The 27524-nt window shown below is 28.2% G+C and overlaps 1 protein-coding gene across 2 annotated transcripts in view; it reads left to right on the top strand.

The window, feature by feature from the left end:
* Nucleotides 1-25901, top strand: part of LOC107450463 (tyrosine-protein kinase transmembrane receptor Ror) — a 259720-nt gene extending 233819 nt beyond the window's left edge. For both annotated transcript variants that reach the window (XM_071185114.1, XM_043047877.2), the window contains exons 7-9: nucleotides 11021-11478; nucleotides 12785-13018; nucleotides 23364-25901. In XM_071185114.1, the coding sequence (XP_071041215.1) occupies nucleotides 11021-11478; nucleotides 12785-13018; nucleotides 23364-24841 (2170 nt within the window). In that variant the 3' untranslated portion in view covers nucleotides 24842-25901. The remainder of the gene's footprint in view (nucleotides 1-11020; nucleotides 11479-12784; nucleotides 13019-23363) is intronic.
* The last annotated feature ends 1623 nt before the right edge of the window (nucleotides 25902-27524 follow it).

The following is a 27524-nucleotide window of genomic DNA, read 5'->3' as shown; positions in this document are numbered from 1 at the left end:
TTAGATATTTTTATATTTCATTAATTTGAACTTTACTGAAAAAAAAAACTTTTTAGTAATTTATGTATTTTTTAATTATATCTCTTATGACAGTGTCTTTATTTTATAAAATGCATCAATTAACAATAGTTTCTGTCAAGCTTAATCTTGATATAAGCTAAAAGTGTTAACAAAAATGAAAAAGTTTTACATTTTTGTTAACATTTTTCAATATATCATACAAAAGCGTCTCAATAAGTTATATCATAAAAAAAGTTACATCATAATACAATACAATAAAATTGGAATTTCAAAATCTTTTTGAGTTTCACAATAGTTCTAATCATTTAGTTAAAAATTATGTCGATTTCCTTTGTATAAACTTATTAATCCTTGTACAATAATAATATTTTATTAACTAATTAAATTTAAATAAACTTTTAATTATCTTATATTCGCTATCAGCAAATCGAATCGAATCGGTAGTTTAATTCATATAATTTTTAAAGTGATACTCTTTTTCGGGTTGTGTTTTTTTTTTATTTATTTATTTGAAATTCCAGACTAGTTACGAGAATTTTTTTTTTTTGAAATATTAATATAAAATTTTAAAACACTAGTTTATTTGTTTTATTGTGCATAAAATCTTATAAAACTAGCAAAAACAACTATCATTATTTTATCTTTTTTATGTGGCCATTTTTATGTAAAAATAAGGAATTTTTTTTGCATGTAAGCTAAATACAGTCGAAAAATTTCTATCGCCCGAAACAAAAAAAAATCTTTTGAGTATTTTATTCATAAGGCTATCAACTATGTTTTGAACTATTATCTTAAAAGCAAATACATACACTACTGATAGTTAGGGTTCAAAGTAGTTAAAAAAAGCAAATTTTTAAAACTTTCCGCACTTTTCTTTGCGAAAAAACACGCATAAAAAATGAAAATCTACTTTTTTCTCTTAGTCTGTAGTTCGAAACATGCGTGTTATAATCATAAACACTCAAAAAAAATTTTAGACAATTATGTTGAAAACAGCATGAGATATCGTGTTCAAGGTGATTTAAAATGTGAAAAAACAACCTGATTTTGAGCATTTAAAGACTAAAAATCACTAGTCTATCCTGTGTTATCACCTTGCACAAAGACTTCTATAACTTCGTAAATAATTAGAGTACAAACAAAAGTAAAATATTTTTAGAAAGCTATAAGTACAGGGATTTTGAATCTATAATAAACTCAGTTTCGGAAATTTTGCTCAAAATCATGTTTTTGCACTAGATAGGGGAGAGGGGGGCACTTGTGAACAGGGGCACATTTGAACATGGTATGTTTTACCAATATGATTTGAAATAAAAAATCTTGAAAAATTTTCAATTGATGGCAGTACTAGTCCTACCTNTAGGCAGTTTTAATATAGCCCAAATTAAGTATTCATAATCATTCCAAGCATTATAATTTACTTTTTGGACAGACAAGAGTAAAATATAATGAAAAAAACGTTAAAAAAAATTTTTTTTTAATGTAACTTTTAAATTTTTATTTCAGAAATATATATAGGAATTTCACCTTACTGTTATATTTTTATCAGAGTAATTAGTCTGAAATTATAGTACAATTTTGCAATTTGTTGTATTAGTTAATACTCTTGACAAACTTATAGTTTATATCTTATCATTTGACATTTTACAATGTTTGAATCACTTTCGAAACTTAGTTCCAAAAAGTTCCACGAGATAATTAGCTAAACTTTTTTTTTGTTGTCGTCTTTGATGTTTCTTTTTTGAAAAAATTTGCCCCATTTTGCCTGTATTGGAAAGGTGGATTAAATATACCGAAAAACAAAAATTATGTTTTTTTTCTCCATGTTTTCGCGTTATTTTGTAATTGATTCACGTTATTTTGTAATATTACTTGGGAAATATAACTTGCTTCTCATTTTTAATAAAAAATTACGAAAATTATTATATTTTCATTGCTTTATTAAATTATTTAAACGGATGTTATTATTATTATTTTATTTTATTTTTTGCTCGCCATATTTTAGCCACCATTTTGTTCTTTTGGGTATTTTTAGTGTATTTCAAAATGTCAACTATGAATTCAATTTACCTGTACATAAAACACCCCAAATTTTGAAACAAATTTTATCGAAATACTAATTTTGGCCACGAAACCTTGGATGCTGGCCCACTGTGCTATATTTCATTTTTACAATATTTATATATTTCGACTCAGACAATTATTATCCATCGACAAGACTTAAAGGAAGAGGAAAACTTAAACAAATGAATAAAATGTCTGAAAAATATTGTTAATAGTCACGGATTGTGAATTCGTAATACAAGATCATTTGACGATAAATAAATTAAGTATAACCTGACAAAGATAACATTACATAATAACAGGTAAATTATCCTTATTTCATTCGATTCCTGGAATCGCTTGGAATCCTTATCTAGCTTTCGCATTCCATTCTAGTGTTGCCTTCGGATGAAGTGCTCGTGTGCTTTATTTTATTGTTTTTAATTTCGAGCTTATTTTCGATAAAAATGAAACTTAAAAAGACATCTTTTGGTTAAGAATTTCATTTCTGTTTTAATTATTTTTTATATATATTTTTAATTTTTGTAATTTAAATTTAGTAGATATTAACTCAAACCGAGTTGATTATTTAACTGTTAAACCTTGAAGTTTTTCAGTCTGTTAGTTTAAGGAAATAACCGATGTTTCATAGTGAAATCTTGTTTCGTTTTTAATTCTAAATATACCTTTATGTTGTAGAAACTGTTTCTGAATCAACGATATATATAGCAGATATTTTTTTTTAAAAATCGACACCATAAAAAAGTCAAATGAAATAATTACCAAGCTTTCAAATATGTATGTTTTATTTATGTTATACATTATTTATACGTAAAGGTAATCAATAATATTTTAAACGAAATTTTTGTAAGTAAGGAATAAAAATTCAACGTAACCATTTTGTCCTTGTTTTTTTTATTTATTTAAATCCTTAGGAAAACTAGAAAAGGTGGCAACTATGATAATATATTTTTATTTATTTTAAGATTTGCCTAAGAAATTCCAATATTTAAGCTTTTGATTAATGGACCCAAACTATTATTATTCATTCTGCATTGCACTAATATTTTTTTATTGTTTTTATTATTATTATTCTAGATTCTATAATCATTACTAGGAATAATCCTTTATCGTCGTCAATTACAACATTCTGTGTTCATCCACAAATTGTTTTTGTATTAAAGAATTTTACCCTTACTGTTCTTAGCATTATTATTCTAGATTCCATAATCATTAATTCTGCGCTTGTCAGCTAATTGTTTTTGTATTAAAGCATTTCAGTCTTATTATTCTTATTCTAGATTCTGTAATCATTACTGAGAGTAATTTTGCAACTTTGTAAAATATAATTAATATTCATCAACTATTTGTTTTTGTATTAAGTCCTATCACTCATATCGTTCTTCTTATTATTGTTCTAGATTCTATTATCATTAATAAGAAAAATCCTTCAGCTTCGTAAAACACAATATTTTGCGTTCATCAACTAATTGTTTTTGTACTAAGGCATATCGTTCTTCTTCTTATTATTATTCTAGATTCTATTATCATTAATAAGAACAATCCTTCATCTTCGTAAAATACAATATTCTGCCTTCATCAACCAATTGTTTTTGTATTAAGGCATATCGTTCTTTTTCTTATTATTGTAGATTCTATTATAATTAATAAGAACAATCCTTCATCTTTGTGTAAAATGCAGTATTCTGCGTTCATCAACTAATTGTTTTTGTATTAAGGCATATCGTTCTTCTTATTCTTCTAGATTCTATTATCATTAATAAGAACAATCCTTCTTCTTCGTAAAATACAATATTCTGCGTTCATCAACTAATTGTTTTTGTATTAAAGCGTATCACTCATATCATTCACCTTATTATTATAGATTCTATTATCATTAATAAGAACAATCCTTCATCTTCGTGAAATACAATATTCGGCATTCGTCAGCGAATTTTTTTTTGTATTAAAGCATTTCGCTCTTCTTCTTATTATTATTATTCTAGATTCTATAATCATTACAAAGAGTATTTTTTAACTTTGTAAATTATAATATTCATCAACCAATTGTTTTTGTATTAAGGCCTATCACTCATACATTTCTTTTTATTATTATTCTGGATTCTATTATCATTAATAAGAACAATCCTTCATCCTCGTAAAATACAATATTCGACATTCGTCAGCGAATTTTTTTTTGTATTAAAGCATTTCGCTCTTCTTCTTCTTATTATTATTCTAGATTCTATAATCATTACAAAGAGTACTTTTTAACTTTGTAAAATATAATATTCATCAACCAATTGTTTTTGTATTAAGGCCTATCACTCATACATTTCTTTTTATTATTATTCTGGATTCTATTATCATTAATAAGAACAATCCTTCATCCTCGTAAAATACAATATTCGACATTCGTCAGCGAATTTTTTTTTGTATTAAAGCATTTCGCTCTTCTTCTTCTTATTATTATTCTAGATTCTATAATCATTACAAAGAGTACTTTTTAACTTTGTAAAATATAATATTCATCAACCAATTGTTTTTGTATTAAGGCCTATCACTCATACATTTCTTTTTATTATTATTCTGGATTCTATTATCATTAATAAGAACAATCCTTCATCTTCGTAAAACACAATATTCTATGTTTATCAACTAATTGTTTTTGTATTAAAGCCTATCACTCATATCATTCTCCTTATTATTATAGATTCTATTATCATTAATAAGAACAATCCTTCATCTTCGTAAAACACAATATTTTGCGTTCATCAACTAATTGTTTTTGTATTAAGGCATATCGTTCTTCTTATTATCATTCTAGATTCTATTATGATTAATAAGAACAATCCTTCATCTTCGTAAAACACGATATTCTGCTTTCATCAACTAATTGTTTTTGTATTAAACCCTATCACTCATATCATTCTCCTTATTATTGTAGATTCTATTATCATTAATAAGAACAATCCTTCGTCTTCGTAAAATATGATATTTTGCCTTCATCAACTAATTGATTTTGTATTAAAGCATATCGTTGTTCTTATTATTGTTCTAGATTCTATTATCATTAGTAAGAACAATCCTTCATCTTCGTAAAACACAATATTCTGCATCCATCATCTAATTGTTTTTGTATTAAAGCCTATCACTCATATCATTCTCCTTATTATTATAGATTCTATTATCATTAATAAGAACAATCCTTCATCTTCGTAAAACACAATATTTTGCGTTCATCAACTAATTGTTTTTGTATTAAGGCATATCGTTCTTCTTATTATTATTCTAGATTCTATTATCATTAATAAGAACAATCCTTCATCTTCATAAAATACAATATTCGGCTTTCGTCAGCGAATTGTTTTTGCATTAAAGCATTTCGCTCTTCTTCTTCTTATTATTATTCTAGGTTCTATAATCATTACAAAGAGTGCTTTTTAACTTTGTAAAATATAATATTCATCAACCAATTGTTTTTGTATTAAGGCCAATTACTCATACCTATCTTTTTATTATTATTATAGATTATATTATCATTAATAAGAACAATCCTTCATCTTCGTAAAACACAATATTCTATGTTCATCAACTAATTGTTTTTGTATTAAAGCCTATCACTCATATCATTCTCCTTATTATTATAGATTCAAATATCATTAATAAGAACAATCCTTCATCTTCGTAATCTAATTCTAACTCTAACTTCTTCTACTTCTAATTCTAACTTCGTAAACTAATTCTTTTTGTACTAAAGTATTTCACACATTAAAACTTCTTCTAATTAATAAAACTATTTGCTTCGTAATTTGCATTCCTTTATTCTGTATCTATAGAATGCAAAAAAAGGAAGAAAAAAAGGCACTTATTCAATAAAATAAAAATTTTTATTCACCTACCGATTTGATTGCATTATCGATAAAATCTCGATGATGTGCCTCGCTTCAAATCTTAAATTTCTTAATTACCTCAGGGGATTAAGTGGCATCCCATGCCAGTAATTATCATCCTAATTACACCCATATGTGGTGAGTAGAGAAAAAAAAAGAGCTTTATAGAGCAAAAAAATCTAATTTTTTTACCTCCCTTACCTCAACACTAATCAATCTTTTGCCCTTCTAATTAAAAATTTAAAATTCTAAAGCGAAAAAAAAGGAAATCGTTCCTCTATTTTTATTTAAATTTTTCCACTATTAACTCGTGTTGTTACTCACTATTTAACATATGTTAAAGAAGTAATTTCATGTTATGATTCCGTTTCTTTCCGTAGGTAGGGGGGGATTGTAACTCAGGGGTAATCATTTTCAATTTACCTCCCACACCTTGGTTTGCGTGCTCTAAGTCACTAAATGACCCCCATCTTGGTTTTCGTTTATTAATGAAATTGCCCTGCCCCCCTTTTGTGCCCCCCTGTATCTCATTGGTCGTCATTAACGATCGAATGCCGGGTTTCGGAAGTGCCCAATTTTTTTTTACGAAGCGTGAAATTCGAGACGGAGCGGACCGTTGTCATTCAAGCATGAGTTTGTGAATGTGGGCTCGTATAATTATAAAAATCTTATTATTTCTCGATCTTAACTGTAACTGATGACCAAATTTATTTTTTCTACGCTATTCGGTATATGTAATTTAAAATTAGTTCTTGTTGCACATAGTGAAAAATATGTGTACATATATTTATTATAATATGACGTACAATAAGTAATTATCACGCATTAAACGTATATACACGTACAATAGGACGTATGTGAATAAGTAAGTTGGAATACGTAAGTGCAAATACGTAAGTAAAGATATATGTAGTAAATATATATGTAAGTAAAAAAATAACACCAAACATAAGTAAAAAATAAGTAAAAATAGCATAAATACAATCAATCTGTGTACGTCATAGTATACACATATTTATTATAATATGACGTACAACAAGTAATTAACAAGCATTAAATATGCAAGCACGTAATAAATATACACGTAAAAATATATATACGTAAGAAATAACGCACACGTTATATCATACATATATTTATTATAATATGACGTAGAACACGTGTTTAGCACGTATTAAACGCGCAAATACGAATAAAATATATGTACGTAAAAATAACACGTAAAAATACATGTACGTCGTGGAAAGCATGTATTTAATATTATATGACATACAATGCGTATTAACGCATAATTAAAATAATTTTGCTGTTCAAAGTTCAAAAATTATATTAAAATTATATTAATATGTAATATAATTTGAGATGGAAAGCTAATAAAATTTTGCTATTTTGTACTCATCATAATGATGAGCTCTTCTGCGTAGATGATAAGTCACTATTTTATTAACAATTTTGAATATCGAAATTTAACCATAACAATAAGCTTTTCTTTAATGTTAAAAATTTGGAAGCTTAATTTTAGCTTAATTTAGCTAAAATTTGGATTAAAAATTTGGAAATGTTAAAAATTTGGAAGCTTAATTTTAGCTTAATTTAGCTAAAATTTGGATTAAAAATTTGGAAGCTTAAGAGCACTTATAATAATAAGCTTCTCTTTAATGTGAAATATTTTATTAAAAATTTGGAATATTTGTCATTGCAATAAGCTCTTTTTTTGCATCAAGTATTACATTAAAATTTGTGGCTTGAGGCTCTCACTATAGTTGTTAGCTTTTTTTTAGAGTAAAGTGTTTACAAAAATTTTGCAATTATAAGTACTCATCATAATAATAAGCTCTTTTAAACTAATATTTGAAATAATCCACTATTTTATTAAAAACATTATTTAAAGTTAATTAACACAGTATAATAAATTTTTCCGTATAAAGTAAAATATGCGGCACATTTTTATTTATTAAAAAATTTGAATTGAGTATTCATCTAAAAAATTAACCATTCTATTAAATGATGTCAAATTAATCTTAATATAATGGAAATTTTTACAGACGGGGAAAAAGCAGAAAGTCATTATAGTCATTTTGCATGTAATTTTTGAACAACATTGTACAAAATAATATTCATTCCGTGTAAACACAAGTCTAAATTTTGCATGTAATTTTTGAACTACCTTGTACAAAATAATACTCACTCTGTGCAAACACAGGTCTAAATTTTGCATGTAATTTTTGAACGACCTTGTACGAAATAATCCTCACTCTGTCTAAATACAGGTCTAAATTTTGCGAGTAATTTGTGAACAACCTTGTACAAAATAATACTCACTCTATGTAAACACAGGTCTAAATTTTGCGTGTAATTTTTGAATAAACTTATTCAAAATAATTCTCATTCTTTGTAGAGACAGGTCTAAATTAAACGTAAGATTTGACACTGATGATAAATTCGATTTAAAAAAATTAAAATTCAGTAGAAAATTCGATTTAATTCCAAAGTATTTCACTTTTAAACAAAATAATAACAGAATAGTGTAACTTTTTTTCTTTAAAAAAAAAAAAAAAGAAGATATGTTTCGATCGATTTTAAAATCTAAATCGCGGCATCATCTTGAACGAAATCGGTAGCAACACCAAGAAATCGAAACAGAAACTCCAACGTAAAATTCTCCGCAACGATTTGTTTCAATTTCGGCATTTTCCCCCCTGTGAGTGGCACTTTTCTACACTACGCAGCTGTCAGTTTTTGGTGCGCATACTGAAGCGCTCATTTCTCTACTCGCTCCACTCCCCCACCCGAACTTCGCCTTAGAAGCATAACAACATGGCGGCCTTGCTGCTATGTTGTGTTTTATCTGTTCTCTTTTTTGCTGTTTCTATCGCTTCTTCTCCCGATTACGAAAATATCACGGATATTTTTGAAGAATATAATTCGAGGTTTGTTTGATACATTTAGAGTTTGTTCTAACAGGGTTGTTGTTTTTTGATATTTTATATGTTAAGTACGGTATTTGTGGTTACATATTTTAAAAAATTATAAAATATCGGTGTGTTATTTGTATTAATATGAAATTGTTATAATAATTTAGAAGTCGATTATTTTTCTGTTGTTTTTAGTACGATTTTTCAGTGTTGGTAAAATTTTTCTTGGGTTCTTCGCGTCTGTGTGAATGACTAAATAAGATATAAATAATAGTTTTTACTCCTTCAGTTTGTATATTAGCTATTAGTTAGCTGTTCGACTTATAAAATAAATTAATTACAATGTATGACGCAAGTAAAAGAATAATTTACGCGTAGATATATATTTAAGGTTTCAGTAAATATTTGTTTATAAAAAGTAGTCCCCTAAATTTTTTCCTCAAAATTTTTGCCCATTTGATTATTATAATCATGCTGTATTATCTCTAAAAAAATAATAAGGTAATTAATATTTATTGACAAAAGTATCTTAATTTTATAAGATGTTTTATAAAGCTAACCTGCAAATATGCATGATAGTTCAGATTGTTGAAATATTATGAGCATATTTTTCTAATTTAGATGTATTTTCTATGTTATTCATAATTTTCCTATAATTCTTGCTCCAGTATTGTAATAATATTGTGATGTAATAATTAGCAAGTACAAAATATTAACTTACTACTGTTTATTAGGATTAAAATTTCAATTCATATTAATTCAGAGGTTATTAAATTTGTTCTTATAATTTTTATTACAAAATTTATAAAGTTCTTTCCTAAATTTACTACATTATTTTTTGAAACACCTTATTTACAAATATTCAGCAAACATATTTTTTACTGCATATTTGTTTGTATACAGGATAAATTAAATGCTGCATAAATGTTTATTTATTTTGTGTTATGTATAATTTAAACACATGCATGTATAAGGAAAAGTTATAATTTCGCATTGGGGTTTAACTTTTCAGTATATCATATTTATAGTTACTTAAGGGAATCTATTTGCGTGGTCTATATAATAATATAATCTATTTTTTACTATGTAATTGTGTAGATACTTAACTAATAAAAGTTATTCGTTCAATTAATAGGTTTAAATTCCTAACATTTCACTCAAATATTAGGGAGATATTTCCACTTCTTGATCTGTGACAGAATAAACGCCAAGTCTTGGCAACTTCTGGGCAATGGCCCACGAGAAACAAAGAAAAATCATCACAAAAAGGGACCATTTCAAAAGGTTTAACTCGTAACCACCCCCGGGCAGGCATCTACATGTTTTTTTTTTTTTTTTTTTTAAATTTGCAAGTTTGGATTGGATCTGTCGCTCCAACTACAGTGCGAAATGGCACTGTAGTTGGAGCGACAGATCATGATACGGAAAAGGTGCCATTGTTTATCCTTCATATTTTTTCCTCAACTTTTTTGCTCCCAAGTAGATGGAAAAAGCTTGATCGAAGTGGTTTAGTTTTTCTGTTAAGTTCGGTGAGTGAACTCACTGTTCATACAATAAAAATAATCCTGCGAAGTGGTGCTATTAGCATCAGTATTCATCTTTGCGATGTCTAGCATTAATGTTCTTATGTTAACAAAAAAGCTGACTTATGTAGGAAAGGCAGATTGTGGGGGTGTTAGTTATCGACAATGTTAACCTTCCTTTATGAAAAGATACCCCAGCATAGAATCTAGTTAACATGTCTTATATATACTAGTGAATTAGAATTAAATTTTTGTAGTGGTAGACATACTACAATACTCCCCCTTCAGAATTTTATCTGTGATAGAAATTCGATGAACGGATTCCACTAGTTGATTCATTGTTGCTTTGTGAGGGGGAGCTGTATTCAGATCACTGTGCTAGCTGTATTAAGTTCACCACGCTCTTGGTAAATCCTGTGTCAACATTATCAGTAGAGTGTATACAGGCCGATGTTGTGTGTGATCAACAATGTTAACCTTCATCTATGAGTATGTACCCCAACATAGAATCGAGATAACATGTCTTATATACTAGTGAATTGGAATTGTATTTTTGTAGTGGTAGACACACTACACAGATTTATTATATTTATCCACAAAACTTATTGTATTCTTTTTCTTCTAGTATACCAGAAGTTGAACCTCAGGGCTCTCTTGGATTCTGTCAACTGTATCGGGGAGTAACATGCGTCCAGTACATCGGGAATCGATCGGTCTACGTGAAACCTCCGTTGACTCTCAGCCTCATGGAAGAGAAGCTGACCGCCGCATTTACAGTCGTTGCTACATCACACGACGTGTCAGACGAGTGCCACAAGTATGCCATTCCGTCCTTGTGCTTCTTCGCATTTCCTTTGTGTGACACGGACAGTCCCTATCCCATACCACGCCAAGTTTGCAGAGATGAATGTGAAGTTCTGGAGAGTAATATTTGCCGAATGGAATATTCCATCGCTAAAAGACATCCGCTGCTTGGACAGCAGAAGATACTCCCCGTCTGTGAGGAACTGCCACCTGTTGGATCGAAAGAGAGTGAAACGTGCATGCGTCTTGGCATTCCAAGTGCTGTGATAGTGGATAGAGGTTCATATTGTTAATTATCTGCATGATGTTAACTTCCTAATTAATTTTTGTAGAATTCAAAAGTTATTTCTCAATTTTTGAATGTCATCGGAATTTTAATTCTTGGTTTTCTTAAAATGTATTAATTTTTTTATTCCGCTCTTGGAAATTGAAAATTAGATTGTATTTCAAATTTAATCATGCCATTTGAAAATACTTTTATTTCATGGCTTTTTTCTTATGATAGAAACATTTTATATTTTTCTGTTCTGTTTTAGTACATTGAAATCATGTTGTTGGTTATGCACATTAATTGTGTGACAAAAATTTATGGTTCGCAGATAACTTGAATCGTCTTTTTTTTTTCTCAAAAATGTAAATTTTTTTTTCTTTTTTTTCAAAAAAATTTTACTTTAATTAAAATTATTTATTAACTGAAATATTTCTTCAAGCTATATATTTTTACTTAGTAAGATTAATTGATAATTTGTGTAATTTATCTCTTTTCTGTGTATAAATTGACTGTGCCATTGTAGGATAATTTCTATTTGTGCCATTGTAGGATAATTTCTATTTGTGCCATTGTAGGATGATTTCTATTTTATTACTTTTTTTCACATATTTTTTTTTCTTGTTAAACACAAAGATATAAATACAATCAACCTTTTTTTTGCCTTCAAAAATGTACAATTTTCTCTTCTTTTTTTTTCAAATATTGTAACTATAATTAAAATTATTAATAACTTTAATATTTCTGTGAGCTTTATATTTTTCCTTTCTAAAATAAATTAATAATTTGAATTATTTGTCCCTTTTCAATGTATAATTTGACTGTGTCATTGTAGGGTAATCAGAATTCTCTCTAGGAATAAAAAAGGGCAGGGCACTTCCTCTCTGAAAAGGGCACTTTGAGTTTTGAAAGGGAAGTCACTTAACATCATAAATATATACCAAAATGTGTAATATTATGTAATAACTGAATTTTATGCTCCACAATTTTTAAATTATCTTCTCATATTATTTTATGAGTATATTTCAAATCGTAATTCTCTCTCATTATCAAAAGAAGAGAAAAATTTGTAGTTCGGAAAAGTAAACTAGCAAAAAGTGATTAATTGATAAACAACTTAAAAACTTTTTTCTATAATTTAAACTGAGAAATATAAGAACAATGAACATTTAAAGGTATTTATTTAAAAAATAGTTTTAAAATTTAAAATCACTTAAAAAATTTTTAATCTTCCTTTCTCCCCTACTAGATGTAAGTGTATTTATTAGATGTGATGTCATTATATCAATGATATTTAATTTAATCTTTATATTTCAGAGGATACTTGTTTTGAGGGTAATGGTGAAAATTATAGAGGTACAATGTCAACCACAGTTTCTGGTTATAAGTGCCAACCGTGGAGTGATCAAATATTCTATAAAACTGCTGATTATCCTGAGCTAGTTGGTGGTCATAGTTACTGTCGAAATCCTGGTGGCAAAGAAACTCAACCCTGGTGCTTCACTAATGATCCTAGTGTGAGGAAAGAACTATGCAATGTTCCTCAATGTGGTATGTATGAGTAACTGTTTAATTTCACCTTAAATTGTTTCTGATTGAGCATTTTAAGAGCTTAGTGCTAAAACATGTTACATCACATTTTGAAGACCCGAATTTCCAAATTTAAGAATGCTATGATAACATACAACTTCCTGATAGCTTTGTATATTTTGAAGAGAAAATTTTTTTCCCCATTTCCTAAAGTGTTGCTTAATATGTTTCACTAAGCTTTTAGTACCAATTCAATTTTGATATTTTTTTTTTCAAATACCATACTGCATTTATAAATGTTACTTAAAAACATTTTATGTAACACTTCAGTATACTTAAAATGTTTTATCACTAAGTTCTTCATATGAAATATACCTTACCGCATCTTTCAACTTAACTCTTCATTTTTTTAGTACCTATCTCAAAATTTTTTTTAAAGAAAAGAATACCATACCATATTTACTGAAGTGTTTCTTAGCATGTTTAACACCATACCATATTCATTAAATTGTTATGTAACATCTCTCCCCAGTAAGCTCTTTTATTTTTAAGTACAAATTTCATAATTTGTTTTTATATGCCATACCATATTCACTGAAATGTTACCTAACATGCCTTTCTGCTAAACTCTTCCTTTATAGTACCAATTTTGTAATTTTTTTTATTTTTAAATACTATATTCACTAAATTGTTGATTAACGTGTCTTCCCATTCTGCTCTTCATTTTTTGGTTGAAATTTTGTACTTTTAGTACATTTTGTTTTTCAAATTATACAATACTCATTGAAGTGTTACTGAACATGTTTTTATACTTATCTTTTCATTTTTAGTAGTACTTTTGTAATATTTTTTTATTGGAAAAAAATTTTTTTGTTAAACTTTTTCCTTGTTATTTCTTATGATGTGTGTTTGTGAAAATAAGATTAATATTTTATGGTACAAGATACAGCTTAATGCTAAAAAAGAAATATATTGTTTTTTTAATGTTTAATTCTTATATTAAACATTTGTTCAAGTGCGACTAAAAATTTCCTTACCTGAAATTTTTTTTTAATTACATCCTATGATATGGTTTTAACACACCATATTACCTTTATTATACATGGTAGAAATCGCTAATACTTTCAATATAAATAGCATTTTATAAAATATGAAATAGTCAATAAATAAAAAACAAACTTGACTGTGAACAAGTTTTGCTGTTTTTTTCTAAGCACAGCTCTAAACCACATACTAATTGTATTGAAGCATTGTAAACATTCATTATTATTATATGTAAATTGTAAAACAAAGAAAAAGAATGTACAATGCCAGCAAGTCTATGTGTTTTATGTTAATCTGTAAATTAGATCTGTGTAAATAACGTATAAATAAGGCCCTAAGTATTAAACCAACCTGATCAGTTTTAAATTAATTTATGGTATTAAAAATTCTCCTATCCTGTGATTTTTAAATGATTTTAATACTTTTGGAAGACAAGTTGAAAACTGATTTTGTTCTGATTTAATTCACATATCTAAACATAACAGTTCAAAATTTAAATCTTTCTCATATAAAAATGAAGAAAAAAAATTTTTTTTTTAATCAGAAAAATTGCTCACTATTAAGCTTATTACTTTTAAATCCATTTTTTATGCTATTGTTAAAAAATTGTCTGAAAAAAAAGTAATTTTTTTTTAATTTTAAACTTTTAACCTCTGACTGCCCTGCATGCAATTTTACCTTCTATTCTGGGCATAGCCTGTTTGCAGTGTCCAAAGGAAAAATATTTTCAGTAATTTGCTTTTTTTTGTTGTAAAATATTGAATTAAGAAAAGGTTAATTGAATGAAAAATGAAAGTAAGAAATAATATTTGCTAGAGCGAACAATAGCAATTTCTTACTTTTTAAAAACCATCAGTGAGTTATGTCAAAAGATCTTGCTTCCTAAGTTTCTGTTAGGACTGATAAATTGAGAGTATTTAGGTATCTTGTATTAACTATCTAATTATTTTCTCCATTAATTTACTGTAATTTATAAAATTCTTCATAGTTTTTATTTTATTTAGAAACATTAAAAATAATGTTATGCATATATATTCAAATTAACTATTTTTCTTTTAATTTGTTAAATGTGCAATATTTTATGTTCTTTAAACTTCTAAGTATCACTATGCACTAATGCTCCATTGAATGACATGGGGAAAACCAGTATTTTGATGCAGAATAGCTTAAAGTATAGAAAAAGCTGGAATTAACCCTCGGAGAGAGAATTTAAATTTTGAATTTAAAATATGATTTTGTATTTACTATCATTTATGTAACTTTAATTTTACATTCATTATCTTTTTTTGCATCATTTTTTGACGAATACTTAATAAATTTTCAATTTGTGATGACTAAGTTTTAAATTATATGATATATCTGAATAGTATGAATACATTTTTAACAATGTCATGTATGGTTTTTTTTGTTTCTAACTATTAAAAAAAAGAGCAATTATTTGTATATAATTATAAATATCCTTTCATATTTCACTGCTAACTTTTACTTTTTTGTGGAAGATATTTCATTGTCGATGACCAAGTTAATGCTTCAATTTTTCCCCTTTTTTTTTTCATTAAATTGTTTAAGCTTGTAGATGTTAAGCATGAAGTTTTAAAATTTCTATTTCATTGCTATTGTAAAGAAAATGTCGGCAAAAAGTGTTAAAGTTGCAAGTGTGTTTTTTTTCTCTCAGTTTTTAATCAGTAACTTTGGCGAGCTTTCTGCTAAGCTTTTTTTTTCTCCAAGCTGTTTTTACTTTTTTGGTGTGTGTGACTTGCTTATTAGGCAGATGCATTTGCAAACAAAATGTTATGTTGTTAGTGTTATTTTATTATTGGAAAAACATATGCAATGCCAAATATGTTGAGTTAAATGCTTTCACTGAATGTCATAATGTAATACAAAGGAAAAAAGGAAACTTTATTTTAGTACTTACCCTAATCTATCATGCATAACAAAAAATTAATAATACTCTTAGCAACTTATTGATGAATACCGACTTAAATCTTTAACAAAAACTGTCAAATATATTGGGTAAAATGCTTTTGCTGAATATCCTAATGTAATATAAAAGAGAAAGAAAACTTTATTTTCGTACTTACCTTAATCTATCATGCATAACAAAAAATTAATACTTTTAGCAACTTATTGATATATATATACTTAAATCTTTAATAGTTTTAAAATAAATGTGCAAATATTTCTTTAGTAAAATGCAACTTATAAGTTTTATTTGATTAACATGGTAATGTTAAAAATTCTTCAACTTTGAATTTTAAAAGATAATTTATTTTAGAAAGACCACAAAATTTGTAGTCTGACAGGCATTTCTGAAAATTTTATTGAATGCATGAAGTGCTCAATTTGTGGAGATTAGTTACACAAATGACATACAATTAATAATATTGTTACCATCTTATTTAAAACTATTTTATATCAGTAACAAGAATTACAGTTCTTAATATGGAGTGGTAATTATAGCTATTTTACAATTCCTTAACAAAAAAATTTTTTTAATACTTTATTCTCAAAATTTTGAACAAGGTAAGATTAGAACCTGAACTTACCTTATTCAGGGGAGAGAAAAAAACAGAACAATAGTATAAAGCTCTATTTTGAACCTTTATTTTTACACTCAAAAGCAACTAAAGGGGAAAAAATCTCACATGCACAGCAACTAGCATTTTGCGATCTATCCAGTATTGTCTTATAAACGATATAAAAATCGAAATTGACTAAAAACAATTTTTTAAAATCACAAATAGTAAAAGTTCCAGTTTCCAAGCATTGGCTTCTAAATACCAAAAATTCTTTCAAAACAGAAATTTTATGTTATCCTTCCTCCTAAATATGAAATCGCTTTCTCGAACTTCGAACAACCTATTTATTGCAACAATAAGAAAATTCACAAAATTTCATATCTCAATTTCAATATTAGGATCACAATTAGGATTATTTTCACTTTACCCTTTGCTTACGACAGGTAAATTAATTGGGCCATAATGGCTTCATCACGTTAAGCGCCATAAGCAAGAGGTTAAAGAATATTGAAATGTTTTCTTTGATTTCAGTATTATCACGAAGTAATTACTCTTGTCCTTAAAAAAATAATTATTTCATGCGTGTTAATTATTAAAAAAGTATTTTTTTAAATACTTCCATTTTTTTAAAAAATTGAATCTGGAAGTGTAGGCCTTTTGAATTTTTGTTCTATTTTTTTAATGCAATTTTCAGCACATCAGTAGTACTGCAGGAGCTTACAGAAATACAAACGAATAGAGAATATGTGATTCGCCATTTATGCCCACTATCAAAATAATATTTTCACAAAAATGGACATCAAAAAATTAATAAAACCGATATTGAGGCATGTATTATGATGTAAATTAAGTGTGAATACATTTATGTTAAAGATCATACTTTAATTTTCAAAGGCTCTAGAGAATGAGTTTTTAACGTATGCTTATATTGCCTAGAATTGTACAAATGAAATACTGAAGATATAAAGAAATTTTGTCAGGTGAGTTACAACTTTTGTTTTATTTATTATTTGCTTTTTATTTTCACAAATTTCAGTTATACTTTTTTGTATCATATTTTGCTTCATGAATGTTGCTTACATTGTCTGGCATTTATTTTGGCTAATTTGTATGCGCAAAATTAAAAATAGCTTCTTTTTTTTTTCCTCTAGAGAAATAACAGCTGGCAGTTATTTTTTTAAAAGAAAATGTTAACGAAAATAATCTTACAATTGTGTCTTAATCTAATTAAATAATTCAATTTGAAACGTTTTTAAAAAATAAGTATTTTAAACTATTATTTAATGTTTTAACGTATCTTTTTTTTAAATAAAAAATCTATTGTGATGAACAATCTTTTTAATAGATAGTTATTGACATTGTGTTTAATTTTTTTTTCAAGTAAAGTTTAATTTTAGTTTGCTTTTTACTTATATTCCAGCATACTTTACTGCTAATATCTTTAAATAAATCTACAATAAGAATAAATAAATAATTGGACCAATAAACTATATCTGAATAGTATAAACTTTCTATCTTTAAGTACCACTTAATTGTGATACTTTACATTAGTTTTGTGACTAAGAAAATATAGCTTCAAATTTCAATCTTTTATATTTTACATTTAATTAAGTGCCGATTAAAACTTGCCGGGGATATTTCCGTATCGTGATCGCCAAGGTACCAAATCAATTTTAAATTTGCAAATTAAAGAGAGAAAAAAATAACATGTAGATGTTTGCCTGAGGGAGGCTACGAGTTATACCTTTCAAGTTGGTCCCTTTCTGTGATGTTTTTTTTAGATTCTCGCGGGCCACTGCCTGGAAGTTTCCAAGACTTGACGATTATTCTGCCACAGATCACGATACGGAAATCTCCCCATCTTGCCTGGAAAACATTAATGAAAAATAGTGTAAATTTAATTTGTTAAAATAAAGTTACTTTGTTTACTCAATGAACTAAGCTGATAGATAACATATCTAATCAATAATGAAATACTCAGTTTATCTTGTAAAATTTTAAAACTATTATTTTCCTTTCAATTTAAAAAAAAATAAAAATTTCACAATTATTTTTGAAAGAGAATTTGTTTCAAAGAACTTACATATGACTTACATGAATTATTTTGCAATCCTAATAGCTTTTGTGTGTTTCATATTATTGAAAACCATATTTTAACAAAAGAAAAGAAATAAATTGTTTTGAAAAACCAATTCTTTGAAGTCTCTATCCTATTTTTGATTTAAAATTGAATTGCAAATAATTTTTAATTTAAAATTGAATTTATTTAAAATGGATTATATTTTAATGCAAACTTTGAAAGTTTGATGTGTAGCAATATTTTGCGAATTTTAAAAGTTAAATTTTGCATTTTTCTTTTTATTTAAAAAGGAAATGCTAATATGGTTATCCTATAATTTAACATTTTTAATTAAATAGCCCTAAGTGGTAAGAATGTGATGAAAATCAAAGTATCAAGCTCTGTACTAAACATTAAACAAGTTCAATTGCTTACATAATAAACTGATAATTAAATTATGTAAGTTTTTGCATAATAAACTGAAAATGATATGCATTTGTGCTAGTTGTATGTGAAATATTGTTTGTTTTTGTTGATTAAAAAAACTTTATTGTTATGCAGGTCAATATCATACAATTGAAGTACGGAATATAACATTTTCCACAGACCAATTTGATACAGAGCTGATAAAATATGAATTTGATTTGAAAAATTCATCAATAATGGAAAATAATTCTACTAACACTTCTACTTCTCTTGTCACAGAAGATGCAGGTAAGCTAATTATTATTTATTTTGTGAATAGCTAACAAAAATTATGGTATTGACTTGTTATAAACTTGTAAATCAGGAATTATTTCTATATCTGAAATTGACGCCCGGTGGCTGAGCGGTAGCGCCTCGCGCTGTCGTGCCACAGGTCCCTGGTTCGATCCTCGGGCCGGGCAAGGTTGACTCAGCCTTTCATCCCTTCAGTGGATCGATAAATGAGTACCAAGCATGTTTGGGAACTAAGGGGTTTCGCGTTCGGCTGACCACCTAACTGGAACATCTGCTCCTGCTCCCCAGAGCCCAAAGGTCAAGAAAACTGAGATGGGCACATTAGGCCTTGGCTCTCCATGGGCTGTTGCGCCGCTGAGTTTAGAAATTGAAATTAGCATGTAAAGGAACTTTTTTTGACCTACTTGTCCTTTTTGCCTCTACTAGTCCAGAGATGTCGGCCAGCTGTTACAGTTAATCTCTAATTATTGTAGCGTTATAGTCATCAATATACCAAAAAATTATTATTTTTTAAATACAGTAGGGAATCGATTATCCGGAACGGTCGAGACTATCTCTATTCCGGATAACTGATTTTTCCGGTTTTCTGAATCGCTACAAAAAGCCGTTTTTTTTTTGTTAAACCCAACTACAAAAAAAAAAAAATTTGGGGGAATAATCTTAAAAATAAGAAAAAACGATGAAGTAATACACTAATGATTATTTCCAAAATGATGGTAAGGTAAACAAAAAAGAAAGAAAAATCCTAAAATCTTATGAGGGAAAAAAAAATGTTTTTTTTTTAAAAAATGGCGGGAAAATTTATTGAATTTCGTTACGGTATTTTTGGTTTTCCGGATAACGGGTTCTGTACTGTACTCAGGGGTAGCATTCCCCCTAAAATTCATAAAATTCCTAAAACTATGTGCAAACCCTAAAATTCCTAAAAATCTGATAAAATTTTGTTGGTGTTCCTAAAAAATTAGAGTTATAGGCTAAATATAAATAAAAAAGCAATAATCTAAAATATAAGAATTTAACTACATTATTTAAAACTGTTTTAATTTTGCCACATGGGAATTCTGATCCTGAGAGAGGTTTTTCGATAAATAAAGCAATGCTTAATGTGAGTCACCATGAGAATACTATTATGTCTCTTAGACTAATCAAAGATACCATTCGAAATTATGGAGGAGTGTTGAAGATCACCACAACACTATTGAGGGCAGTAAAAGAATCTCACAAATCATATCAAGAATATTTTAGAAAAATGATCATGATTAATTTGTTTTTCTCTAACTTCTAATATAAATTGCTGATTTGAAATCTAATAATATCACACTATAGTTTTTCTTAATAAAGTAAGGTAAAGGGTAATAATAAAGTTTTGATTAAGAAGGTAAAAATTAAATAAAAATCCAAGTTGGTGTTAATTTATTTTTTCTCTTGATTTATTCTCACTTTTGCCTGTTCCTGAATTATGCACTTAATTTCTGATAGGTAATATGTAAAGTTGAAATTTCATTTTTACACTTTAGAGATTTCATTCTTGACTTAATAAATTTCAGAGCTTTATTTTATGGCTTGCAATTATTTATGATATGTGTGGATGAATTGTAATAATCTTCTGTTATGTAATAAACTACCGTGTGATCTGTTTTTATCCTAGCAAAATCATATATTACCCCTAAAATTTGTTGAAAAAAGTTCCTAAAATGACCCTAAAATTTTAAAAAACTTTGCTGCTACCCCTGTGTACTTTCTAGTTAAAAAGATATTTTATTACATATTAAAATATCAGATTTCACTGGGATTGAGATGTTGCTCGGAAGTAATTTCACTTTCAATTTGAAAAAATGAAAGGCTATTTTGTTTCAGTAAATAAATATTTTATTGTCCGTTCTGGTCCATTACTGTTTGCCATCTTTCTAGTAGTAGCTGTCTCTATTGGCAAAATACTGATCAAGGTGATTTTTTATCTCCTTATTTATAGTACAGATTTTACCGTCTAAATTTTTTTTAAGAAACAAGAATGTTGTTTTAGATATTCCATTTCTTGTCTCTAGTGATGATACGCTTCAAAAATGGATATTATCTTGGTGTTTGAGAATAAAATTGCAGTCGTCAACATGACACAAATTTCTTTCTGTAAATTTAATGTCTTAGTAATCTCACCGGCTGTTATTCGCCGGTTTGCATCAATTAATACTTTTATTGTGTCTTCATTAGTTTAAATAAGTGTGGTGCATCTTAATCGAAATTTTAAAAACAAATCAGTTTTGATTATGGCATACTGCCAATACACCTTCGCCATACAGATAGAAGGATTTTTTTTCTTTCTTTTTTTTGCTTGAGTAGCATTTTAATCTTTTTCGTGTTAAAAAAGTAAAATATGCTGAAAATTATGTTTTTCTTTGTCCATATTCGAAATTTCGCCAACTGAAAACTACTGCGAAGAATCAAACTTTTTCACAAGTAAACGTTACTATATCAGCTGTTAAAATATAGTTGATTATGCGGCTAAAGTACAAAATTGGTTTTGAAAAATAGAATTAAATCCTCTGCTGGGAAAAAGTGAAATCACTTTCCGAACTACCCAATATTAATATAATGTTTTTTTTTTTTTGCATTTGCTTATGCTTACTATTTTTTTAAAAATTTTTTGCAGAAAAGGAAGATGAAACAATTGAGAATAATGTTAACCAAATGAAAATAGAAGAATATCAGTTGAAAATAAAAGTACTGCAACATCAGCTTCAGTTTCTTAAAGAAAAGCACATTGAAGACTTAAAAGAAATGAAAGAACTCCATGGCTTGAAAATTGCACTCGTCTCGAAGCAGCTTAAATTTGTTGAAGATAAGCAAAATGCTGAAATAAATGAATTGAAAAAACTACAGTCCATAAAAATAAAAAATGCATTGAAAAAGCATTTTTAATGTATTACTGTCATTTCAAATAAAATCTTGTGATCACTATTTAGTTTTATTGCAATTGTACTAAAAGATATTGAATAACAATCAACAGTAAATAAGTAATTGCATTTATGTGTAAAAAAAAATAGAAAATTCAACTATGCAGGTAGCTGTTAGAAAAATTTGTTTCGTTTATTCCCTTGCATTCTTAAATGTTATAAAACTATTTTTTCTTGGATTCATTAAAAACGTCATAACCTGTTTCTAATAATACATATTTGTTTTTGGAATTCTTGATTTTTTTTTTTTTTTGCATTATTGTAGTAAACTATTATGTACTGAACTAAAAATTATAATTCCAGATTTTACATAAGTAGCATGAGAAATTTGTTTGCAAAATATATGAGTATAAATACGTTATTGTTTTGTATAAAGATTTCTTGCAATACAGTCGAACTCGTATATAACGAGCACAAAGGGATCGTAACATGTACTCATTAAATCCGAGTACTCGTAATAAACGGGTCCTTAAGGCAGGCGTGCAACCAGAAGGGGGGTTGGGAGGTCAAATTATTGAGTTTACATAAAATTTAATTAATACTTACTTACGTTAATTAATTTAATTAAATACTTTTCTTAATTTAATGACAACTATCCCCCCCCCAACCAGCAAAAAATTTCTTGTTGCGCTACAGTCTTAAAGGAAAGAAGCAATAAACGGAAAGAAAAATAAAGGAAAAGATTCTTACCAAAACATTTATTTTTTTCATTAATCTACATATTTAAAATAGTAGTTTGTTAGCTTACTTTGAAGTTTCAGTTCGCGGTTTTTTTTTATTTCCCGCGCATTTCTTATCATTTTGAAAAAAAGATTGCAAGACAGAAAAATATTGCTCACTAAAACCGGGTTTTGCTCGTTAAAAGCGACTTCTGTTCCATAGACTTAACATTCATCCAACCAAATATTCTCGTTTCCCTCGTTATAAACGAGTTCGACTGTATTTTGTTTTTACATTGTTATAAACGAGTTCGACTGTATTTTGTTTTTACATTGTTATAAACGAGTTCGACTGTATTTTGTTTTTACATTCACTGCTATTCTCATGCTTAGTGCTTTCTCTTTTTCCAGTGGATTACCTATGGCTCTATATTCTGCTTCCTACTATTGCTATGGTGGCACTTCTTGGTCTCTTACTCGGTTTATGGTGTGTTCGCAGACGCACTAAACCTTCACCAAAGCCCCCTATGAAGAATGCCAAGTCACCTGCTCGCCCAGTAAGCCATCCAGGTCCGCACCAACAAATGGAAATGAAAGCACTCATACCACGAGCTAACTTACGAGTACCTGAAGTACCTTTGAACTCTATTCGGTTCCTACAAGAACTTGGTGAAGGAGCTTTTGGCAAGGTGTACTGTGGTGAATTATTGAGCTTGCATGGTAATGGCACTATTACTGCTGTAGCCATTAAGACATTAAAGGAGAATGCTACACTAAAGACTCAGCAAGATTTCCAAAGGGAAGCTGAACTGATGTCTGATTTGCACCACCCGAATATAGTGTGTCTTTTGGGAGTTTGCATGCGAGAAGAACCTATGTGTATGCTGTTTGAGTATATGTCTCAAGGAGATTTGCACGAATATTTGATTTTGCACTCTCCTAGGTCCGATGTGTCTGCTAGCAGTGAAGACGGTACACCAAGAATATTAGAACTTCCCGACTTCTTGCACATTGCAAAGCAGATTGCAGCTGGTATGGACTATCTGTCCGGAAACCATTACGTGCACAGAGATTTGGCTGCTAGGAATTGTTTGGTCAGTGATAATTTGACTGTAAAAATCTCCGATTTTGGCTTGTCCCGTGATATATATTCTTCTGATTATTACAGAGTTCAATCAAAATCTCTTTTGCCCGTAAGATGGATGCCTATCGAGTCTATATTGTACGGGAAGTTTTCTACTGAGAGCGATGTTTGGTCGTTTGGAGTTGTTTTGTGGGAAATATTCAGCTATGGCTTGCAGCCCTATTATGGCTACAATAACCAGGAAGTTATCGATATGATTCGGTCACGCCAGCTATTACCTTGTCCTGAAGATTGCCCGGCTCATATATATGCATTGATGGTTGAGTGCTGGCACGAAATTCCTCCTCGAAGACCTACCTTCAAGGAGCTTCATACACGCCTTTCCTCTTGGTTAGATATTCTGGAACTATCCAGAAATTCGAGAGATCACTCGAGGACTATTAGCACAGCTCATTCAACCAGCACAGCACAAAATGGAAGTCAGCACAGCAGCACAGGGCCTAGCAATAATACAGGCTCTACCAACATGACAAATATTAGCACTGCTACTGTTCCATCAACAGGTATTCATGTTCCTGTTTTTCCCCAAGCAATATTCTCTAATGCTGGAAATAATATACTTCAACAGAAACTTGCCAATAACCACCACTTAGTTCACGGTCCTCACATCTTATCAAATCCACTCCCCAACGATCAGCTGAGTGTGATGTCACTTCCAAGGCCGACAACACCCAATATCAGGCAGCTACCACCTCAGATTATTCCTCCATATCACATGTCCGACGGGAAAATATCAAAAGTGTAACCTCTCGGGGCTTTTAGAGAAAGTGATCAAATTTAAACTATGCGTTTTTCCGGTGAAAGGAAAAACTAAAACAAGGTTGTAAAATAACTTTAGGTTAATCTTGGCTGTTTCTCTGGCCAGATGGAACATTTGTTCGAGAGTTAAATAGCTTCAAACCAAAGTTGAGTGAAGTTGCTGGCAACACAATGCTGGAAGCTCGAAAGTTGCTAAAAGAATTCAAATAGATAATGATTTTTTTACTTCTGACCAACTGAGAGCTTTATTTTGCAAAGTTTTTACTCAGAGCTTGTACTCTATGTTACTTAGTCCAATACACGGTTGAAAGCGGCTAAATGGGTTTGTTTTTAAGTGGTACGTCTGTTTACTGCAATTACTACCATTTTAAAGTCAAGTGAATGAAGATCCAACTTATTTAGGTGTTTTTACATGTAAAAATTGTGCTTTAATGAAATTTTAAATGTGCTTCAAAATATCTAGACATGGAAATGGATTTTGCCTTGTTTTAATAGAAGAGAGTATAAATCTGAAAAATAGAGATTGCATTTGAAGTAAAAATAATAATAGCCAGCTGTGGAAAGTATAGTTTAGATCTATCCGTGTGAAGATTCACCAATCTTCAATGAAGTTAGCAGCCAATGGTTGAAAAGAATAGCTGTAAACTTGTAAATAGGTTATTCTCTTGCAAAAAAAGTATGCATTTAGTCCAAAACAAATTTTTAAAATTCATTAAAACAATTTCATACTGTTGCTAATTACAGCTGTGCCAACTTAGGTTTTATTTTTTGTTACTGAGAATTTTAAAATTTAGGAATTATAAATTATATTTAAGTCAAAAAGACTTGTACTTAAGTTTTCATTTTTTTGTAGGATAAAATAAATTAATAAGTCGTAACATCAAACCTCATTAAAATAGTTTTTATTTACAAATCAAAGAATAATTTTAGATGTAAACATAAGCTTTTGCCATGTATTAGTTTAGACATTATGTTCCAAAATTAACACATTAATTAAGAATAATTTTAATAGCTGAATCAAAACATCTATAATGGAGAGAGAAAAATTGTTAAATTTGATATTTTGAAACATATTGCTGTTCAGTTTTATGTAAATTCTTAATCTAATGTCAAATTTAATTGTGAGCACGTTTAACTACGACCTTGGGTGGTTAAATTCTCAATTTGTGTAGCTGGTCTACTCAATAATTAACATAATATCGTTCACTTAGTTATATTTTACATAAATTCTTAATGCTCATTTCAGAATATTTAATTTCAAGTTTATTTCTGAACATGCTACAAGTCTACCAATCTAAGTTGAATTCCGGTTATGTGTTGCTGTCTATTTTATGATTCTCTCTTTTAAAGTCAATATACATTAAAACCAATTTCCTTTTCTTTTTTTAAATACATTTTAATGTCACGTTTTTGCTCATCTTTAGACCTCTATATAAGTCACAAAAACAAGGTTGACTTTTTGTGTCGTCAATCAATGAATTTTTGTGTCATCAATCAATCAATGAATTTTTTGTGTCATCAATCAATTAAATTTAATCAACTAGAATTTTGATTAATTTTTCTGCTTCAATTGAGATATAAAATTTTTATTTCATTGTAATTGTGAACATATTTTTAATATTTCATTTCAATGTAGCTGCAAAGTTACTTGTGTTCAATTTGCATGTGAATTCATTTTTTATCAATTGTTAATGAAACTCAGCTCATTTTTTTTTATCAATTTTTAATATGAAACTGTGAGCTCTTTTTTTTTTTTTTTTTTNTTTTTTTTTTTTTTTTTTTTTTTTTTTTTTTTTTTTTTTTTTTTTTTTTTTTTGTTATTCCATTGAAAAGTGAACTCATTTTTTATCAATTTGTAATGAAACTGTGAGCTCTCTTTTTTTTATTATTATTATTATTCCATTAAAGAGTGAACCTCATTTTTTTATCAATTTTTAATGAAACTGTGAGCTCTTTTTTTATATTATTTCATTGAAGAGTGATCTAATTTTTTATATATTTTTTTTAATTAGAATGAAGTTTTGGTTTTATTTTTAACATATATTTGTTTTAATGAAGCCGTGAAATATTGGCCAATTTTTATTAAATCTACCGAAAGTTGGCATACTGTAAGTCACATTTCATCGACATGTCTAGTCCATCAAGTAAAGAGGAAATTATCAAAATTTTATGAATACCATGTTCAAATATTTTTATACAGTTTTTATAAAAATAAGAATTATTTTTTGTATATCTTAGGACTGAAATTATAAAATGTTAGAATATTAGATTCTGGGCTCTCTGCAAGGCATATCCATTTTCATCCATACCATTGGATAAAATACCATTTTTATCCATACCATTGGATAAAATACCATATTTATCCATACCATTGGATAAAATACCATTTTTATCCATACCATTGGATATAATAAGTATGAAATGTACTTTTTTTGTATCTTGTACAGAGATGTAATTATTATGTATATATCTTTATTTTATATTTATTTATAAATTGTTTTATTTGAATGCTGGTGGCACTAAATTTAGATGCCATGGTTTTATCACTGCCATTCTCGTTGAAGAACATCAGGTTTTAAGTGTTTTCAAATCATTTCTTTTAAGTGACATCAGTGCCATTATTAATAATTAAATCATATGATCAGTACTCAAATAGTTATGAAAATTTT

This window comes from Parasteatoda tepidariorum, chromosome 9, assembly GCF_043381705.1.
Source record: "Parasteatoda tepidariorum isolate YZ-2023 chromosome 9, CAS_Ptep_4.0, whole genome shotgun sequence".
NCBI classification, from domain to species: Eukaryota; Metazoa; Arthropoda; class Arachnida; order Araneae; family Theridiidae; genus Parasteatoda; species Parasteatoda tepidariorum.
Note: the sequence above shows the minus strand (reverse complement) of the source record. Positions and strands in the feature narration are given on the sequence as shown.